Below are 23,276 nucleotides of genomic sequence, written 5' to 3'. Positions count from 1 at the left end.
CTAATAGAAATCAAAGTTTTAAAGGCTGGCAAACTAGAATCTCAACAGCCCAAGCAGAATTGGAAATTTTCCATAGCTTCTTCAGGTATTATTTGATGTTTTGCAAAGGTATCCCCAAAGGAATGGGCCTTAGAGCTCAGCAGGACTAAGAGCTTCCCAGGGCCTCCAAACTGTAGCTTTTCACTGGCAGCCGAGCTGTGGGCAGCTTCCCATGACTGTTCTTCCTGGAACAGGCACTCAACTTAGGCCTGGATTCCCTTGATCAGCAAAACTCACTGAAGGGGATGATCTCTTTTCTCCTTGGCATTTCTCTTACATGACCATTAGCTGAGTATTGCAGGAGGAGAAAGGCATCAGCACAAACACTCCAGAGCAGCAAGATCACTAACCAGCTTCACAGCAGAGGCCTCACAAGCAGCTCAGTCATCTGATGCTGATTCCGCTGCTGCCACTACCACCTTGTTTCCTGCAACTTCCTCTGCTTACCCTGGAGTTCTGTGAAATAATCCTTCAACAAGTGCACTACTAATTTTGCTTAGGTATACGGCATACAGATGTAAAGCACAAAGCCACACGGGAAAGCAAAGTCAATCAAATAATATATAGCTATTAGCAGCTCTGGCTTTTTACAGCTAAATATCCTGAAGAACCCAACAGCTCCACCTAATCCATCCCACAAGGTCCTTGGCTGGGGAAACCATGTAATTTATTCACAGGAGACACAAGCCCAAGTTTAGATGTGGTGGTAAAGACAATGTGGGCTGAACTAGGAGTGTTACAGCGAATGGATGAACAGCAGTGGGGAAAGAGAAGAGAGTCTAGGGTGACTGCCAAGTGTTACAATCACCTGGTAAGGAGTCCAAAAGGAGCAGGGACAGTGGTGAGTGGGAAGGTGCAGTTCCGGCTGCTGCCAGACACATCCCGCATACAGACTAGAGAAGACCAGGCTGACACTGGTACCACGGGGCACACATCTGTGTTGATTCGGGTGTGAGTAGACAAAGAGAAGCTGCATGTCTGGTTACTGTGCACTGCACAATCACTGCAGTGAGCGCTTTGTATACCTAGCTTATTCACCAAGACCCTATAGGGTAGGAGCTACTATCTTCATTTACAGACAAGCAACTGTCACTTAAGGAACAGCTACGGTTAAGTCATTTAAGTCTGGGATAGAAAGCTAGCAAGTTGCAGAGTACATATACAGGCTGCATAGCAAACACCCATACTGTTCCCTTCTACCTAGAATGACGAGCAAGGGGCGAAACAGCTAATGCAGCCAATGCCTCAGTGTCAAACAGTGCCTTCCAGTGTGACTCCAGGAAAACATCGTAAGAGTACAACTAATGAAAACATAGCTCAGGGCCTGGGGATTTAGCTCAGCGGCATAAGCGCCTGCCTTGCAGGCAGTCATGAGTTCGATCCCCGGTACCAATAAAAAGGAAAAAGATAAAAACAAACAAACAAAAAATACAGCTCTCCTTTTCCAGATAAAAACACAGCACTATTTTTCATATTTTTGTTTGTGTCACACAGGGGATTGAACCTAGGGCCTTCACACTGATCTACACCCTAGCCTTTTTTTTTTTTCACAAAGTTGTTAACTTACCCAAACTGGGCCCCAACTTGTGATCCTCCTGCCTCAGCCCCACAAAGTGCTGGGATTACAGGATATGCCACCACACTTCATTTTTCAAATTTCTTAAGATGATAACATTATTTTCAATTCATAAATCATGATTCAGTTCAATCCTGACAACATACTAAAAACTCAACAGGTCCATGACAGCAAAAAGAGATGATGGGCTCTGATAATTTTTATTATTTTCTTAGTATAAATAATCTCATCTAGAGTAAGCAGCTAGTTTGTCACATGAGAAGCACATTTAACTTAATTAAGGATTTGTCCTCCACAAAAGTTTCTCCAAATACCCAAATGCCCAAGATTACTCAGCATACAGCCTTTGAGCTGAAGATTTCAAATACACATGCAGCCATTTTTTCGTGGTTACCGGTTCTTTTTCCTTGTGTTTATAATCCCCGCAGAATGAAAAGGTAGAAGCGGAAGAATGAAGAGATGTGGCAGAAGCAGCCCTTCAGTTTGGGGTCTGGTTTTCTTGCTGCCTTTGCCCCGCTCTTTACCACCCTTGCTCACATAGTGGGGCTGACTTCCCAGTCAGCTATGAAAGCAAGGCTACTCACAGAAACTGTTTCCTAGACCCGGTAACTCATTTAGTGTAGTATACAGTAAATCCTCAATACCAGAAGAAAACTAAGACAGTTCTCTCTCTTCCTAGGTTATTACTTAGGACTGCTTTGAGAAATTACATTTTGTGAAGGGTAATATAACCTGTCATCAAAACCAATCCAGTCTTACCTGGAGTGACTTAGTAGACTGGCTACCTGAGGCCACCATTTCTTTTTCCATATAAACTACTCAGTTAATCACTTTACCTTAGAACTGTCAGGAAGTAGACTTCTCTACAGATACTGGATAATACTATTTAGCAAAACTATACAGGCAGACAAACAGAGACATACCAACACTGAATGAACTCACAAGAATGGGAAACCAGACCTCATTGTCCAAAATACTGGTATAAAATACTACCCAAAAGGATCATCCAGTATTGGTGAGGGTGTGAACAGACTTGTACATAGCAGATGGAGGCCAAAATTGGAAGTAATTTGGCAATCTACACTAAAGGTCTTGTTAAAAACATGGTACCAGTGATCCAGCAATTTATCCTGAGGAAAGGACTAGAAGCTTGGGCCCAAAATTCAGTGACTATGTATTCCTTGATAATCATTTATAATAATCTAAATGTAAGGGAGTAAGATCATTTTATGATAGCTGTATAGCTACTAAGTATTACAGAAATACATTCAGAAATATAGGAACTGAAAAAGATAAACCACTGTATTAAAATGCTCCAATGAAAGTAGCAAGAAAAAATTCAGGACAGGTCACAAAGAAAAGATGGTAAGAATGTTATAAGGATAACAATCAGGAATAAGATGGGCAAGAGGGCCTCAAACTGTTAAGATCTTTTTCGTGTCCCTCTGCACGTCTGCTTCATTCTTCATTCTTGATGCAGACCAGCTTTCTTCATAATTCCTTTTCCATGGCAGAATACGGCCACTCCGTGGGTTCCAAGTCTGAAAGAGGACAGTTCTAGACCCCACTATTCCACATGGAAAGCCAACAAAGGCCGGGCTGAATGCACACACTCTCTGGCCTGATGACATCTAGACCAGTGTGGTCTTCAGGGGCGCAAGGAAATAGGGCCTGAAAGAGGTGAGCCAACATCACCAAAGGACCTACTATGAGGAGATAGAGAGCAGTGTCATTTCTTAGTTTTAGGATGAAAGTTGTCTTCCTACAGAAAACAAAAATATGAACCAGACTTCAACAGAAGTTTCACATACAATTATGTGCAATTTTATCTGTCTTTTACACACAAAATGGCACACTCACTGCACTGCCACCTGCGTTTCCTTGCCAGCTGAAAACATGAACAGTGCTAATAAAAATTCTACAGGTTGAAGGTTTGTCTACCCCATACCATAAAGTAAAAATATAATGTGAAATCCACAGGAAGGGTGAGAAAACAGCAGATCTTTTTCTATTTCTTTAGGACAGTGGTGGCCAACCTATAGAACACATATTATTTGTTTCACTTTTAAGATAAAAGATGTTGATGTATGACTAGTTTTTCCTAAACTAAAACCTCAGTATTTGGGTTTAGTTGCAGTGTTAGCACTCTGCAATAAATGGGTTGGGGGTTGGAGTTTAGGAAGATATTTCTCAAAGGTTTACCATCACTGCCTTAGGGTCTTTCAATCAGAGCTATCTACTTAAAGATCAGTGACACTGTGAATACAACCTATATGCTTTGTAAAATGTTCCCTAAAATTCTAGTAGAAATCCTTCATTTCTCATAATGAGATTTAACTGTTAGTTTAAGAAAAATTCTAATGTTTTAAAACATGATTCTACTATAATTAAATTACTACAGTATTGGAAAATTTATCAAAGTGAGGTCTTTACGATTTTTAACCATCCAGTTTTTACATTAACCATTCTTATATTTCCTCTAAAGGTTTAATCACATGGAATCAACAAATTCCTCTAAATGTTCTCCTTAAGGAAAAAAATGGAGAGATATGTAGTAAAATGGTCATACTAATTCTAAATGACATATAGCAGGGAAACATATTCAAAATGTACTAAATTCTATAAATAGTCATGCTAAACACAAATTTAACCAATACAGAAGACTCTGATGTCAGCATTTCAGCAGTGAGTACAGAAACACTATGCCATTACAAATCATTTAGAGAAACCGCCAATAAACCTAACCACATAAATCTCCATGAAATGCAAATATACTTTACCTCAATATGAATTACAGTAAATGAATGGTAAAAAATTCAAACTCACCTTTTTTAGTTAACACTCAGAAAATAAATGAAAAATCCTACTTTATTCCAATATACATTTCTCAAAATAAGATACACTGTGAACATGATTTTAGATTATGCTTTTATATCTTCTTAGTGGGCAAAATATTTAGTGTGGGTGAAGCTCATGTTGTACTACCTATAACACTCTAATTGCAACAGATAAAAATTTTCATTTTATGTTGATTTTTAACTCAATCTTTTATATTCTATTTAGCAATGACAAAATTATTTTTTAAACTTCTAGATACATGAAACCAACAGCATAATTTTTGCATCTGAACTGCTAATATAGTGTTAAAAAATTATGCTGACAAACATCCAATAAACAGTATTTTATTTATGACACTCTGCATTAATACAATAAATATACAAAACTTCCAAATCACTGAAAACATGCAACATCAGAGGACAGATGGAAGGCATTGGAACAGAACCATGACAGTCACTATGACAACAGTGCAGTATACTCACCTACAAAATATACAAACATCCCCAGGTCAAGAACCAAGACCCAGTTTTACAAACTACTGAGCAAGGATTTTTCCAGTATTCAAACCTTAGCTTGAAATAGAACAGCCATGATTTAATAATGCAAACTGAAAGGTGTCACGTATGCCTATGATATGAAGACTATTTTGTGATTGTGGTAAAACATAATTTTAGTATTAAGTATGAAACACTGACAAATGCCAATCTTTTGCTGTGTAAAAATGTAACTGTTTACTGATTATTGTTAAGAAAATAGTGAATACGAGAATTTAAAGCTGCTTTCATACCTATCAATCTTTAGGCATTGTCATCATTTTAATGCAACTTACGTTTTTAAAAAACAATTTTTCCTCTCAGACTTGTTTTAACCTAGGTAAATCTAAAGGTTTTTTTTTTTCTCTATTCACACAGAAAAAGATACTGTGGGTTGTAATAATTCTTCACTTTTGATAATGTTTGGAGATTTCTACATAACAGAAACACTGCAATTTTAAAGTAAAGAATATCAGTATTTTTCAAAAGTCTTCAATAAATCTTTTGCTATTTATTATGTTTTTCTTTTAGCAGAGGAAAACAAAACATAGACCTGGAATATAGTGATGGGTATGATGCTCTTGTTACATTTTGAGGTTAATGTTTTGAATATTTATAAAACCCACATTCAATAAAAAAAAGTTTTCACTTACACTACAGGATCCAAAGAACCAGAGCTGGTGAGGTGGGTGAGAATGCAGGTAAAGATTATCACTGATCAGAAATATTTATAAAACACCTTACTTCATACTCTGAATCCTATTTTCTTCAGCATAAAAGAAATACCTTCCAACTATATTATTCAATAAAGTCCCAAATAATCCAAACATAAACACGGTCTGTATGATCCGTGTCTCTGGGCAGCACACAGAGCTTCCTCATAAACAGTAAGAACGTGGCATCTCATCAAGCATGAAACTTACTTTAACTCCAGATTGGGGAAGGAGAATAAAAAGTGATGTATTCTCATTTATGCCCACTTGGTTTTTTTTTAAAAAACATTTTCGGTCACAAATAATATAACCCAATATATATATCATCCTTGCTTAAAATCAAGCTGAGTAAAGCACTACCTATGCGTCTACAATCAAAAGTTATCTAAAGGATTTCAAAACACAGGAGCATGATTTAGAAATGCTTTTGAGTCATTTAATGAATATTAAAAATGACTCAAAGTTTAAATCCATGTATACCCTAAGAATAAAGTTCTGTGCTCTATAGTAATGATTTCAATGTGTTTATGTTCATAGTTAATGCTTTTAATTCTATATGTACTTTCTTTTTGGTGCAATGTTTTGATTTTTTCTATTGGTAAACAATTTAAATGTGTTTAGTCTATCCCAAAAAGTAAAACATGTAGGTGCATCAGGGATTCTAGTATATTAGAAGTTTTAAAGGTCTTTTTATTTTTAATGCCACTAAAATGAGAAGCTAAAATAAAAATTCCTTAAATACTGTATATTCTTTTTAGACAAGGATTAAGTTAGCCTTTAATACTTCTGTCAAAAATTACACGCACACACACACATCCCAAAAATAAGTTGCCAAACACAATCTCAGTTCAATTAAAAAGAGTACTCACAAGAATATACCAGAGTTTCCATACAGTAAAATTTTACTGTATGAACACTGAATATTAGAAATAAAATAAAAGGAATTATTATTACTACATTCTATTGCATTGACGAACTACCTTCTCTTTTGGATAATGCACTGCATAATATATTAAAGTCTCATACTGTACTGCAATAAATTTTTATTTAAAAGAAACTATTACAGAAAATCACTTCTATGATCCATAAACAACTCTGAATCCTACAACTATACGCAGTACAGAACCCAAAACTAATTCTTTTAAGTTAAGCAACATGTTGCCATGCAAGACCAGAGACTGTTATCAAAATATCAGCTACCATTAAAAAGGAATAAAAGATGACAAAATATACATCATCTACCACAAAGCACACAGGCTCTCACTGGTGATGAAACTGCTAGAAAAGCAAGTCAATTTAAACTTTGTGTCTCTCCTGGCCTATTTCTTTCAAAATAAATAAGGAAAAAGAGAATGTTTTCTCGTGTCACCCTTACCTTTAAAGAATCTTGAGAGAACTACCCAGTTAGTGCTAAGAGCTCTTCAGATTTTAAGTACATTTCAGCAAGTCACCATAAAACAATTTGTTAAACACCATTCTCCAAAAATATGGAGAATATATTTATTTAGCATGTAATATTTTTTCTGCCGGGGCACTGAAATATGAAAAAACTATTTGGTAAAATAAGATCAAGTTTTTCTGCTTTTAGCCCATGCACATGTGAACAGGAAATACCCATGCTGTGTGTACTGTGTTTCCAACATAAAAACAGCTGCAGAATACAGTAACTGGAGAGAATGGTACCGTCAGAAGGGAACGACATGCTGTGGAGGCCTCTAGAGCTGGTTACCCTTGAAGGCACTTGTTGCTGCACTCGTTGCCGCTGTGGAAGCTGCATTTGCAGCTGCAGTCTGGACAGTCTTGTTGGACATCACACCTGTCGCAAACTCCTGTTGGGCCTTCTCAAAACTAGCACCCGTTGTACGATACAGTCCATGTACCTGCAGAGGCACAAAAATGGTTCAAGCAGTGGGTGGTGATCAGCACAACAGTTTCAGCATCCTTCATCTTAACACTACTCAGAGAAAGAAAGACTGAATTCTAGTTATGATTCCTAGAATTAAAAACATTAGGCAGCATATGCATGCATTTGTATTTAAATACTCTCCTAATACTGGTTTTTCATTTTCTTCCCCAAGCTGAAAAGATAATTATGTCAATTCAAGTCAAAAATACAGAACAACCCTTAACCAGCTGCAAAAAGCTGTTTCCCTCTGTGCTTCACTAAGACATTACAGCATTATAACAGCATAATTTAAATGTATCAAGGGGAAATCTCATTTTAATTTACTATCCCAGACAACTCGACACCTTATTCATTTCCATGCTGGCTGCATTCACAGCACTAACCCTATCCAAATGTAATGGTATCACTTATCATTTCCTTAGCCAAGTACTGTTTATATTCTTAGAACATACTGCTGGTATCCACTCTGTATGTTATTTACCCTTTTTCTGATCAAGTTCTGAAGGATTTATGAAGAAATGCTATGGGGAACTGTCTATACAGATTTATTACTCAAATCTTGGAGAATATTTTCACGAGTAAGTTTCAAATATTTTCTACCACCATAAGCTACATAATCAATTATGAAGCCTATCAATACATAATATGACTCACCCAATTTAACACAAATTTAAAAAAGGAAAAAAGTACATTATAACATTTATTAATTACACACCCACAAACTATACAGTATGCACCTGGGGACAAGTGAATCAGTAATTGTGCTGTGATTGGCCCTAAATTAGAAGCCACACTGGAATGTAACGAAAGCAGGTTTGGAGAAGGGCTGAGTGTACCCAGTCAGTGTTTTTCCTCACCCTTTACTCTCCAATTCAGACAGAAACTGCTGCCAGACTGTGGGATGAATGCGGAGTAAGGAAAGGTAGAACAGGCTGAAGGCTCTCATGTCACTCTGGAATACTGTGGAGTAGTTTCAGGCAAGCAGAAAGTAGACAGGAGAATTTAGGGTAAATATTCATTCTACCAATGTCTAAACACCTGCACACCTACTTCAGGTTTGCCACAGCAAGCAGGGAAAACATTTGGTATGGAGCTCAGAAGAAACACAGACCACAGGCACAAACATGGAAATCACTGGTATACATTAGGGGCTAAATGTCTATGTCCTCCCTCCCCAAATTCTCATGTCAAAATGCTAATAATCCCCGATATGATGATGGTAAGAGGTGGGTCTTTGGGAGGCAATCAAGTCATAAAATGAAACCTTATGCATAGAATTATAACAGACCCCAGAGAGTTCTTCTGGCTCTTCCACCATGTAAGGATACAGAAAATGGCAATGTCCCAACCAAATGCCCAATCTGCCAATACTTCAATTGTGGATTTCCCATCCCCAGAATAGTAAGAAATAAAATATTTGCTCCTTAAGCAACTCAAACCATTGTGTATTTGTTCCCAAACCCATAGGGACACTAACACATTGTCTAAATGGTAGCTGAAATCTTGATATACATTAAACCATCTTCAGAGAATACACAGTAGAAAGTGACTAAAGTCAAATACAAAAAACCTCTTAAAACCCCAATTCTGTGTGTGTGTGTGTGTGTGTGTGTGTGTGTGTGTGTGTGTACCAGGGATTGAATTCAGGATCCTGCACTTGCCAGAAAGGCACTTATGCCTCTGAGCTATATCCCCGGGTAAACCAGTATTTTGTAAAATACCCCAAATAAGCAGCAACTCTTACAAAAAGAATGAGAATTGACCAGTTTTTCCCATGTGCATTCTTCCAAGTCAACATGGTGCTGGACAGTGCCTCCCTTCAGCACTAACTTCCATGTTCTTCTCACAAATCTGAAACTTGAACCTCTCGCTTTTTGCACATGTGCCAATGCTCCCCCAGTCAGCTGCCAATATGTCATTCTGTCCACCACTTCAACTCTACCACGTCAAAACCAAATAAAAGCACATGGTTTTGTCTTCCTCAGAAGGTGCTTGCGGTCTCTTCGGCAGCCCTCCTGTGCCCACAATAAAGGCGTCTTCTCTTTCTCTGTTTTCTCTCATGTCAGAGGACCAAACAGATGATGGTATGACTCAAGTGGAGAAGACTGTGTGACTTCCAAGGTTGCCCCTGGTTTGAGTCCCCTTCCCCTATGGACCTTTCCTCCTCCTTTTCCTCTTCTCTCCACCTCTGCCATTGCTGTTACTGGTCTCCATCCACCACTGGCCACTTCAATCCTCACAGTTCCACACAGGTGAGCCAACTCTTGCTTTGTGGTTCCTTCTTTGTAAACCACAGTGGCATGTCAGGACAGCCCCCACTTTTTTTCTCTTGTCCTACTGGACCTCGCCCTCTGGAGCTACCCCCAACCCACCAGTAATAACTGCCAGGCCTGGTGTGGGACTCTCATTCTCTCTTGCATGTGCTTTTCACTGGGGTGATGACTCCTTCAGGGAGTGTGATTCAGCACGTTTGCCTGTTGGCTCACTTTCAATTCAGTCACCATGGGCAATGTTCTTCTCATCCTGCAAAACACATTCCTCTCAGCTGCTTGTTGTGCCACTTAGATGCACTCAACCTATAAGGGGTATCCCTGCCATCTTGTCTTTTATTGTCAAACCACATGGCCAGCCTACTCTTTAGACAATAACCATCAATGGCCACCAGAGAGCACTCTTGACTTGGATATCCTCTAGGACCTCAAAAATTTTAACTACTGTAATAGCAAATGGTTTGAGATCCCATACACTCAGGCCTTTTTTGCACTCCAGGCATGTCCTAACCAACTTTGGGCCTGTATGACTCACTCTATGGCACTCAACCTCCTCCTCCTGAAGCCCCCATGCCGATCCTGTAGATGCCCTAGATGATGTCCCATTAGCACTTGCCCTCCGCCCTATCGCCAAGACCCATCCTCTCCTCCTCTTCGTTCACTGCCTCTCACCTCTGCTTCCATCTCCTCTTCATCTTTGCCTTTCTTATCTCTTCCTGCCACTTCCTTCTTTGTTCTGGAGTACCTCTCACCCAATCCCCCTTCTCTTACCCCACCTATTATGCTTGGTCTCACTCTGCGCAAGCACCGCCCCTGGCCTCCTCTTCTGCCCATCCTCTATCCATACTTTCTCCCTTGCCCTTCATTGGCCCTGTTCTGCCTGCATCTGTCCTTTCTCTTGGCAAGGGGGCAGGTGCTGAAGGGCTGGTATATGTCCCTTTTTCCATTTCTAATCTCACTCATATTTCCACCCATGTAGGTTGCTCTGACACTGACCCTTTTACCTTTATCAAACAGCTTAAATGTGTCTGTCAATCATGTGATTTGACCTATAAAGCTATCCGTCTTATTTTTATCATCCATTCTCTCTCTGGCATAAAAGGTGAACCTCTGGCAGCCTGCACAGGCACCAGCTTGACAAAAGGCACAAATTAGACTGTGATCATCCCATTGGGGTCACTGCCGTTCCCAACTCGGATCCTCCATGGGATGATCAATGTAATGTGGATAGCCCTACCATACAGCTTAAATGTTGGAATGTATCCTGATATGCCTCCGCAAAAGTGCCTGAAATCAACTTAATGACCACAGATTCATGAATTAACTCAAAGACAGGACACAAACCCCACAGAATTTATGTCTAATCTGATGGATGCTTTTATCAAATTTACAGATGTCAGGCCTGACTCACATGAGGGGGTCATTCTCCTTAATTCATACTTTTATCTGTCAGGTAGCCCCACATATCAGACTAAAATTTCAACAGTCTGCCCTTGGCCCTCATGCCTCTCATAGTGAACTGTTAGATGTGGCATTAAGTATCTTTAATATAAAAAGACTCAACAGAAACAGGAGAATCTTACACAACTTAAACTCCAAGCTAAACTCCAGGGCTAATATTTGCTTGTGGCACTCGGGGCTTAATGCAAGTCACAACCTGTGAGCCCAAGACCCAAACCCCTCCGGAACCACGCTTCAAGTGCAACAAGGAAGGACAGAGGGCACAAGCATGCCCAGATCCGAGGCTACCACTGGTGCCCTGCCCTATCTGCAAGCTGGAGGGGTCACTGGAAGACTGACTGTCCTCTCTGCCAGAGAGTGGGTAAACCATCAACTTCCACCCTCACAGGATTCTATGCCACTGTTTCCTTCAGATTCATTGCTGACTAACTTGCTCAGATTTGCTGCTGACAACTAAAGGAACTCAGGGTCTATTGCCCCCACCAAGGTGACTCTCTTAAACCCCTGAGTCTCACTGGACTGACATAAGGCCACATTTAGTGTTTTACCTGAATACTTGGGCCGATGCTGGTGGTCCACTGTCTCTGTAGTGGGGGTTGACAGCCAACTATTGCAACCTCTTCAGAAGGAACTTGTGTCTTGAAGGTTTCAGACTCTCTTTTCACACATAACTTTCTTGTTTATCCCAACCTGCCCTACTCCTCTGCTAGGTAGAGACCTTCTCCTAAAACTCAATTGGCTTTTACCTTCTCCCTACCTATAACCTTCATTCTCCACACTCATTCAACTTGTGTCAAGGTTTCAGAGTCCCCTCTGCTCCACTCCCTTGTTGATCCTGCTGTTTGGGACACTTGCAATCCCACTCATCCAACTCATGCCTCTCTGATACTTATTCGTCTCAAGGATTCCTCTATTTTTCCTTTGGTCCCACAATATCCCATTGCCCCAAACACCAATAGGGTCTTAAGCAATACTCTTCTGCTTATTAATGAATGAGTTTCTCAGAATCACACACTTTCCATACAACACGCCAATTCTTCCTGTCCGCAAACCCAGTGGGACCCACTGTTTAGTTCAAGACCTTACAGCCATAAATAATGCTGTCATGCCTATACACCACCAGTTCCAAACCACTACACTATGCTTCCCCATATTCCCTTTTCTACTACTCATTTCACGATCCTGGACCTCCAAGATTCCTTCTTCACTATTCCCTTATACTCAAGATTGTCAAGACCTCTTTGCATTTACATGGACAGACCCGGACATCCTCAGATCCCAGCAGCTCACCAGGATAGTGCTACCTTGGGGATTCAGGAACAGTTTTACTTCTTCAGTCAGGCATTAGCTACTGACCTCATAGCTATTAACCTCAAACCCAGTACTCTCCTCCTTCAGCATGTTGATGACCTCTTACACTCTCCCAATCATGCTATGGCTATTCAACATACAGCTATTCTTCTCAACCTTCTCTCTAATTGTAGCTCAGGCTAAGTGGACCTCAGGTAACCTCACATTCCACATTCCCTGATGCTCACTGGCCTGTGTTAAAGATCTACATGGTGATACAATACTTACGACCAATAATCCTAGATTCTATTTCTGTCCAGAAAACCCACATGATTCATCCTGTTATGATGCCTATTACTACCACTGCCCTTACTGGGGATATGACTCCATAGGCTCAACTGAACATGGAGTTTGGACTAATAATGATAAACATATATTAACACTACCTGGATGGAAAATACACCTGGACTCAGATGTTAACATGTCACTCAGGGACCCACAAACCTTCCCAGTATTCACAAAAGGCCAAATATGGTAGTTTCAGCTACACCACATACCCACCTCTTACAAAAACTACATGTTCTTAAACTCAGCTGGTGGCTGGGGTGAGTTCATGCACCATCCCAAACCCCGGAAGACTTTAAGATCATCACTCCCAGAGCTCAAGGACCCACCCAGATCACAGCCACACTAGGCTGCACTCCACAGGTTTCTAGCCTGCCCAGGCCACACCCAGAGACCTTCTTTCAACTGGGATACTCAGCTGGTGGCTGGGGTGAGTCCGCGTGCCATCCTGAACCCTGGGAGACTTTAAGATCATCGCTCCCAGTGCTCCAGGACTTGCTCAGCTACCAGCCACACTAGACTAGCGTTGGGAGGTTTTGTGGACCAACTATATTGTGCCCAGTGACCTTCTTCAATTATGGGACTTAAGTGCAGGTGGACTGAGCTCCAGGGCATTGGTCTTTGCCCGGGGAGAGCTTTCGCCCATCATCCACAGTGGTTAGGTGCCTGCCCAGCTACCTGGAACACTGAAGGTGGCACAGGAAGGCCTGAGGGTCAGCAACCTCCATTCAGGGCATAGGAGACGATTTCCAACACATCCAGGGGAAGCCTTGGAATAACACTTGAAACACAGAGATATAGGAAAATCACAAAACAAAAGACCAAAATGCAATCTCAAACCTCCAGCCCATCCCAAGAAACTTTAGGAGCCATGTACATAGAAGAAAATATATGCCATATACCTAAAATACCTGAAATAATTGCAACTGAAATAAAGAAGCAACTCCAGGAAGCTTTAAAGGAATTCAAACTAGAAATAATCTCTCAGGTAAAAGAAGAAATGATAAAGTAATGAAAGAGATGCTGAACACATCTAAAGAAGACACAGTTAAAAAGTTAGAGGAACAAAAGAAAAAGGTAGAATCCCTGGATGAACAATTTAAGAAACAAACAGAATACATGAAGCAGATTCAAAGAGATACACAGGAAATCAAAAATCAACTCAGCAAAGAATACTGAAAGATATTCTAGATACATATAAGGAAAAAACACTACGCAAGGTAGAAAACTAAACAGAATGGAAAGATAAAGATGGAACAGCAGAAAAATAACATGTCAACAATAAGCCAAAGTTGTAAAAACCAACTCAATGAAAGTGAAGATAGAATTTCAGACCTTGAAGGCAAGACTGCAGCTAGTTAACAGGAAAGGAAAGCTCTTTTAAAAATAACAAGGAACCAGGAACTAACAATTCAACAGCTGCACGATGATTGAAAGAAAAACAATGTAAGATCAATAGGGATAAATGAAAAAGGGAACAACACAAATATCGAGAGGCTATTCACAGAAGTAATAGCTGAAAATTTCCCAAACATGAGAACAGAAACTGACATTAGGATTAGTGAACCATATAGAACTCCAAATACCCATAACCAAAATAAAACTACACCTAAACATGTAATAATCACCATCCAAAAAATTAAACATAAAGAATAGAATATCAAAAGCTGTCAGAGAGAAAAGACAGATCATCTATAAAGGAAAGCCTATCAGAATCATAGCAGACTTCTCAACACAATGAAGTCAAGAAGAGCATGAAGTATTTCAGATCCTAAAGGAAAATGATTTTCAGCCTAGACTGATGTACCCTGAAAAACTGTCCTTCAAAATGGATACAGAAATAATATACTTGCATGACAAAGAACAGCTGAAGAACTTCATGAACATCAAGCCAACTCAGCAAAGAATACTGAAAGACATTCTAGATACACATAAGGAAAAAAACACCACGCAAGGTAGAAAACTAAACAGAATGGAAAGATAAAGATGGAACAGCAGAAAAATAACATGTCAACAATAAGCCAATATATGACAGTTATAACCATTAATGTAAATGGTCTCAATTCACCAACTAAACAAAACAGACTGACAGAATGGATCAAGAAACAACATCCAAACATATGCTGTCTGCAAGAAACCCATCTAACCCAAAAGGAAACTCACAGACTGAAAGGCAAAGGATGGAAAACAATACTTCATGCAACAGGAACCAAAAAAAAAAAAAAAAAAAAAAAAAGCAGGGGTAGCTATTCTGTTTGCAGATAATGTGAACTTCAAACCAAGATTGATCCTAAGAGAAAAACAAGGTCATTACATACTGGTTAGGAAAAAACTTAAAGATATATATACATAACTATCGTAAATATATATGTACCAAATTCCAGAGCACCCAGTTATATAAAGCAAGTATTTATAGAAATGAAAAATCAAATTAGCAATAACACAATTTAACAGGAGACTTTAACACACCATTGACACCAAGGGACAGATCAACCAGACAGAAAATCAGCAAAGAAATAACAGAACCGAATCACAGCTGTGAACAAATGGACTTGAAAGACATACACAGAGTGTTCCATCCAACAACATCAGATTATATATTCTTCTCAGCAGCACATAGGATATTCTCTAAAACAGACCATATACTAGTTCACAGAAACATATTTAAATAAATGCAAAAGAACTGAAATTATCCCATGCATGACATCAGATCATAGTGCCATAAAACTAGAAATTAAAGATAAAAGAATCTGCAAAAAACCCACAAACACATGGAAATTGAATAATACACTCTTGAGCAATCAGTGCATCACAGAGGAAATTAAAGGAGAAATTAAACAATACCTACAAGCAAATGAAAATACAAATACAACTTACCGGAATCTGTGGGATGCAATGAAAGCAGTCCTCAGAGGAAAATTTATTGCACTGAGTTCCCACATCAGGAAAACAAAATGAACACAAATAAACAACCTGATGCTAGACCTCAAACATCTAGAAAAACAAGAGCAAGTCAAGCCCAAAGCCAAAAGAAGGGAGGAAATGATAAAAATCAGAGCAGAAAGTAATACAATAGAGACAAAGAAAACAATCCAAAAAAATGGATGAATCAAAGAGTTGGTTCTTTGAAAGAATAAATAAAATTGTTAAGCCCCTAGCCAACCTTATTAAATAAAGGGAAGAAAAAGCTCAAATTCATGCAATAAGGAATGAAAAAGGCAAAATCACTACAGACCGTGGAAATACAAAAGATCATCAACACCTATTTTAAAAACCTTTACTCTCAGAGGTTTGATAATGCAGAAGAAATGGGACAGATTCCTAGAAACACGTGAAGTATCAAAGCTGGGTCAAGAAGATGTAAAACTGCTGTATAACCCAATTTCTATTAATGAAATTGAAAATGTAATTAAGTCCCTACCTACAAAGAGCCCAGGCCCAGACAGATTCACTGCAGAATTCTACAAGAAATATGAAGAAGACTTAATGCCTATAGTCCTCAAATTCTTTAATGAAATCGAAGGGGAGCAGTTCTTCCTAAGTCATTTCTGGAAGCAAGTATTACTCTAGTACCAAAACCTGAGAAAGACCCAACTAAAAAAGAGAACTACAGACCAGTCTCCCTAATGAACACAGATACAAAAATCCTCAATAAAATATTGGCAAACAGGATGCAGCAAATCATCAAGATCATACACCACAACCAAGTGAGATTCATCCCAGGCATGCAGGGATGGTTCAACATACGCTTAAGTCAATAAAGGTAATCAATCCATCATATCAATAAAGCCAAAAATAAGAATTACATGATCATCTCTATATATACAGAAAAAACTTTTGGTAAGGCCCAACACTCATTCATGCTAAGAACCTTACAGAAAATTGGAATAGATGGTCTTTACCTCAATATGATAAAGGCCATCTATGACAAGCCAACAGCCATCATCATATTAAATGGCCAAAAACTGAAGGCCTTTACTTTAAAATCAGGCACAGGACAAGAATGTCCCTTAACACTGCTCCTATTTAACATCATACTGGAAATACTAGCCAGAGCAATTAGACAAGAGAGAGAAATATAAGGGGTAAAGATAGGAAAAGAAGAAGTTAAATTGTCATTATTTGTGGATGACATGATACTCTACATAGCAGACCCCCAAAACTCCATTGAAAGACTCCTAGATATAATAAATAAAATCAGCAATGTAGCTGGATACAAAATCAATACTCAAAAATCAATAGCATTTCTATACACTAATAACAAAAATCACCAAAAGAGAAATAACAGAAGCCACATCTTTCACACTAACATTCAAAAAATGAAATACTTAGGAATTAATCTCACAAAAGAATTAAAAGATCTATACAGGGAAAATTATAATGCCCTGAAAAAGAAATTGAAGAGGATCTCAGAAAATGGAAAGACATCCCTTGCTCATGGATAGGAAGAATGAATATTGTGAAAATGACCATTCTTCCAAAACTCTTGTACAGATTCAATGCAATCCAAATGAAACTATCATTTACAGATCTAGAGAAATCACTCCAAAAATTCATCTGGAACCAGAAGAGATCTAGAATAGCAAAGGCAATTCTAGACAGCAAAGGCAAGGCAGGAGGCATCACAATCCCTGACTTGAAGTTATACTACAAAGCAACTGTAGTAAAATCAACATGATATTGGAATAAAATCAGAGCCAAAGATCAATGAAATAGATTAGAAGATACAACCACAACTACCAATACACTCAACCACCTTATTTTTGATAAAGGGGCCATACATGTTCACTGGAAGAACGACAGTCTGTTTAATAAATGGTGCTGGAAAAACTGGCTCTCCACATGCCAAAACTAAAACTAGACCCATGCCTATTACCATATACTAAACTAAAATCTAAATGGATCAAAGATCTGAATATTAAAATAGAAACACTAAATCTGTTGGAAGACAAATTGGGTAAAAATCTTGAAGACATAGGGGTAGGTAGAGAATTCATGAACAGGATTCAAACTGCACGGGAAATATTTTCAGAATCAATAGCTGGGATCACGTCTTATTAAAAAGTTTCCGCATGTCAAAAGAAATCTCCAGCATAGTGAAAAGAAAACCCACAAACTGGGAAAAATATTTATAAATAAATGGATGCAACTTGAGACCATACTCATGAACAAAATAAATCAAACTCACATGTATAAATACCATATATTCTCCCTAATTTAAGAAATGGTGAGAGTACATAAGAGTTTATAGGAATCATGATTCCCCATTACATTGCTCTGAACCCTTATAATGTCTGTATTCATTAGTTGGAATGGTTTTATCCTAGTATGTTTGATTTTATTATCTGTGATAGTATACACAGCTATTTTAAAAGAAAACAAGACATTAGAATAGCCAGTGCTGATTTACTATCATCTTACTCTGAAGTCCTACTATGCTTTTGTTTTTCTGTTTCTTTTGGTTCTGTCCTGTTATATCTTATTGGATATTATGTATGACAGTATAAACAAACTTACTATGGAAAATGAGGTAATATAGTAGTCATTGTTCATTCTCTGCTATTTGGTTCTGAAAGCCCTGCAACGCTTTCATTCTCTTGAATGGTTCTACACTGTTTTGTTATGTCTGATACTATCGTATATGAAACTATGCTAAACTATTTCAAAGAAAGAGACATTATGGTAGTTACTGTTAATTACAGGTTGTCTTGTGGTAAAATGCTGTGTTACTTGCCTTGTTCTGATCTTATCTGCTTTGTTATGTCCTCTTTAAAATAAAAAAAAACATAAAAACACATGTTCTTAATTCTACACAAAGTTACTTCCCAACATGCAGTCTGTACCACTGAAGTTCTTTCCTTTATCCTTGCTTTCTCATCATGCTCCAATTCCCCTACCTACACCACAACTCTTCAACAATACACACCATTTCTTCACTACTCCCTTACACTCAGATTGTCAAAACAACTGACATTTCCAATTGCTGGCTTTGCCTGCCCCTACAAAAGGATTTATATATGGCATATTCAGTTACTTGGGAGATACTGGTCCTTCAAACATACGCACAAGCACAGATTACTGGGTCTCTAACTTTAGCACTAGGACAATTATGCCAAAAAATCTTTTCTATATCCTCCACTCGGGCCAATACGACACCTATGGTGGGGTTCTTGAGCCATGCACCCATGCACAAGAGATAATAAATATCACCAGCACTATGTGCCTGCCCTACAGACAATTCTTTGTCTATGGGCTTGGAGTATTCATCTGTCTCTCTTCTGCATGACAGGGGTCCTGCACACTGGCAGTGGCTCCACAAGTGACACTACAAACAAAATCCAAAGTCATACAAAGTCTACAGATTAACTCTCACAGTATACCCCAGGTCATCCAGGGAATAGCCCCAATAGTCACAGGGATTGGTATCTTCTCAGCTATCAGTGTAGTAGCTGGGGGATTGGAATGGGTGCTTACTTCTGTATTTAGTTGTCTGATGCTTTAAAAGCCTCTATTTACAAAGTATCAAGAACTATGTATGGACTCACTTCAAGACCAAATTACCACTCTAGCAGTAGCTGTCCTAAAAATCCATCATGCCCTTAATATACTGACTGTGCAGGTACCAGTGCTATTTTGGGGAAAGAATGTTGCTTCTTTGTAAACAAGTTAGGTATAGTCAAGGGCCAAATTCACAAGCTCTAAGAGTTGGCAGCAAACAGAAAAAAGACTCAAGGGGTATAATACACTCCAATGGTTTCTGGTGGCCCTCCCTAGACTCATGGGTATCTATAGTAGTAGGACCTCAAATCACAATTGGTTCTTTCCTGCTTGTAGCACCCCGTGTTTTTAAACTCCTCTCTAGGTTTACCTATTCCAGAATACAAGTTTTCACCACTACAGAACTTCTAGTCATGACAGAACCCCTCCAGGACCAGCCTCTATGTGGGAGCTACTTGTCATTCTGCTTCACATCATCAGCCCTGCCTCAATGCCCCTGTTCAGCTAAAGTAGCTGGAGAGAGACATGCCATCCCTTAACAAACAAACGATGGGAATGATGGGGGTTTTTTGTTCTTCCCAGTCAACATGGATAGCATCTCCGTTCAGCACTAACTTCCACATTCTTCTCATAAACTTGAACACTGAACCTCCCTCTTCTCATGTGTGTGCCAATGCTCTCCCCATCAGCTGTCAATGTATTATTTTGCCCACTCCTTCAATTCCCCATCAAAACTAAATAAAAGCACATGGTTTTGTGTCCCTCGGAGGATGCTTGCATCTGTTCAGCAGCCTTCTCATGCCCACAATAAAGGCCTCTTTTCTTTCTTTCTCTGTTTTCTCTTCTTTTGTCTTTCTCTCATGTCAGAGGACCGAACACGAATAACCAGGCTTTTTTTTTTTTTTTTTTTTTTTTTTTTCTGACACCAAGGGGAAAAACCATGTCAAGAAATAACATGCTATTTGCTATCTGGGTAAAAGAAATACTCCGTCACCCCAAGTGTTTCTGATACAGGGGTGAAGGCAAACATCCCACTGTAGATCAGTGTGTATACAACAGTCTGGGAAAATAAGAAAGCACTGGCACACACACAGAAAAAACTACAATTTCTCCCCCCTATTTCAACACCATCAGTTCAGGATACAATTATTTTTATTGCTTTTGAAAACAAGTTTTCTACAGAAAATTAAAGATACAGATAAATAACCACTTTTATGTTCAGGAAATTTATCTTACAGTGAATACAAATGATTGGAGCCTAGAAAATAAGGCACATTACAGAACTCTAACACATCTTACCTTACTAGATGCAATCCCAACGCAAACAATTCCGTTTGTCTGTCTTCTGCTTTGCCCCCAAGTGTGCGCGCAAGTAGCAAGTAAATGTTAGTTCTAATTTGCTTGGTTATTTTACTTTTCATTTTGCGTAGTTGTTCACAGGCCTCAGAGTTTAACTATTTAAAATGTCACCACAGTCCCACACAGCAAAAGAAAGGTAGAACAATCTGCATTTTTCAATAGTCAATATCTATACAGACCCAAAGAGGCACCTAGAGGGAGAAGACCATGTATTTTGTATTTAATGTATAATGCTCAAATGCTGTATTCCACTCACATGAAAAGAACAAATTCTTTATTTTAAGGGCCTTATGAAAGATGATAGGCTAATCATAAGATTAACATCTCAGAAAGCTCATTTCCCTCCTATCTTTAAGAATAATTCCTAAGGATATTTTGTATTCCTTAGAAAATCAGGGTCAAAGTATTAATACAATGACTAACTTTTTAAAAAAATGACTAACTTTTTAAATAAATACTTGCTATTTGTACTTGGTATCTTTTCTATTTGTGAGAAAAATGTATTAACTTAAATATTTAGTTCTAGGAATATCACAGAAAGGGCATTTGAGTTCCTATCTCCTAATTCCACTATTTTCTAGCTGGTTGGCCATCACTCAAAACCTCCAGTTTATTTCCTATAAACCAGAATACTTGTTCCATCTGCTTCAGAGAGATTCCTAAAGATCAAATCAGGATCCTAAGGATTGATGGATTAACTAGTATAAATTAAAATTAATATTTATTTTTATTTATTTTTTAGACAAAGTTTCATTATGTGTTTCAGGCTGGCCTTGAACTCACTATGTAGCACTTGGGCTAGCCTTGAACTTGCAGCAATCCTCCTGTCTTAGTCTCCCAAGCATCAAGGTTACAGGCATGTACCAGTTATGCCTGGACAAAATTAAGTTTTAACTGTCTGCAAAAATGTCACAGCCAAAATGTAGATGCACTTCCAGAAGGAAATCCAATTCTTTACTGTGTCTTCAGAAGTAATATATCCCTTGCTGGTATGTATCACCCGAAAACTATATACTATGAAAAGTATATTTAAAGTAATGCAAGCAGGGGCCAGAGATTTAGCTCTATGGCATAGCACCTGCCTGGCAGGTGTAAGGTTATGAATTCAATCTCTAGTACTAAAAATAAAAAAAAAAAATGAATAATGCTAACGTGTTTCCATTAAAACTTCAAGAAATCATGCTTTTATTAATATAAGATTCCATGACATGTCAAAATTATGTTAACTTTTATAAAGACTTGAAAAATAAAAATGAGAGTTTTTAAATTAAATTTTTTTTTTTTTTGGTTCTTCAGGAACGTATGTGGATCTTTTGGCCTGATTTTTTCTGAACATTTTCTAAAAACCCTCTGTGAAGTCTTCTGCCCAGAGACCCAGCTCAGACACCCTTCTTATGAATGGTGGGCTCCTACTTCAGCACTAGCCTGCTGAAAACTATGCTATGGAGTGGTGCTGCTTTGTCCTGCCCCTCCAGAGCCCTGAGACACTGCACCTCTCACCGCCGTGGGTGCAGATATCTGCCCCCACCCATGTGCTTCCCATCCTGAGGGCAAGACCTATTTTCCACTCACTGTTTCACCGCCTAAAAAGACACAGTAGAGTAACCAACAGTAGAAGCTGCTGAATTATTGTCTATCTACTAGGGTTAAATGGCCAAAATTGCCCTTAATCTTTAAAAAAAAAAAAAAAGTTACCAAATAAGTGCAATCCAGCTCCAGCACACTGTGCCTGTAAAAGGCTTATTTGCTGTTACCTCTGAGGTAAATGTTCTAAAAGTGAATGTACTGGTTCATACCTACACGGATGGCACTACCAAGAAAAATGAAAATAACTGTCAGTCAGGACACAGGAAAACTGCTAGTGGGAATGTAACACGGCAAAGCTCCTGGAGAAATCTGCAAGTTTCTCAACATAGTAACAGAGAATTACAGTGTGACCACACGGTAACCCCACTTCCAGCTCTATTCAACAGAAATGAGAGCAAGACTATACCAGCATTTCTTCCAGCACTATGTTGCTAAAAGGTAAAAGAACCAAGGGTCCTGGTCTGCGGATATGGCTGGTAGCAGGATACTTGTCAATGCCCTGGGTCAAGGTCCTGGGCTCAACCCCTAAAACCACACAAACAGCAAAGATGAGTGCCCATCAACCCATGAATGAACATTCTGTGGACTCTACATAATACTAATACATGATGAGTACTATCCAGCCAATGCAGCTACAATGGGGATGAAGCTTGAAGACAGTGTGTCAAGTGAAGAAGCCAAACAGAGAAGGAGCATACTGCATGAGTCCAACTTACACGAACTATCCAATGAGGCAATTCAGAGAGGCAGCAAGTACTTTAAAAGTTTCAGAAGCAGGGAAGAACAGAGATACTGCTTAAAAATCACTTAGTTTGCTGTAATGGAAAAGTTTCTGAAATGGACAGTGTTGGTGGCTGCACA

At 38.8% G+C, this 23,276-nt stretch overlaps 1 protein-coding gene across 3 annotated transcripts in view; it reads right to left on the bottom strand.

Annotated features, from left to right (window-relative positions):
* Positions 1–4,781: 4,781 nt before the first annotated feature.
* Scamp1 (secretory carrier membrane protein 1) overlaps positions 4,782–23,276 on the bottom strand; it is a 164,404-nt gene continuing 145,909 nt past the window's right edge. For all 3 annotated transcript variants that reach the window (XM_005001208.4, XM_013146612.3, XM_003464387.5), the window contains one exon: positions 4,782–7,579. In XM_005001208.4, coding sequence (XP_005001265.1) covers positions 7,415–7,579 — 165 coding nt within the window. In that variant the 3' untranslated portion in view covers positions 4,782–7,414. The remainder of the gene's footprint in view (positions 7,580–23,276) is intronic.

This window comes from Cavia porcellus, unplaced genomic scaffold (genome assembly GCF_034190915.1).
Source record: "Cavia porcellus strain 051 isolate PalLab524CR breed Dunkin Hartley unplaced genomic scaffold, mCavPor4.1 scaffold_11, whole genome shotgun sequence".
Taxonomy (NCBI): domain Eukaryota; kingdom Metazoa; phylum Chordata; class Mammalia; order Rodentia; family Caviidae; genus Cavia; species Cavia porcellus.
This window is presented reverse-complemented; position numbering and strand designations above follow the sequence as displayed.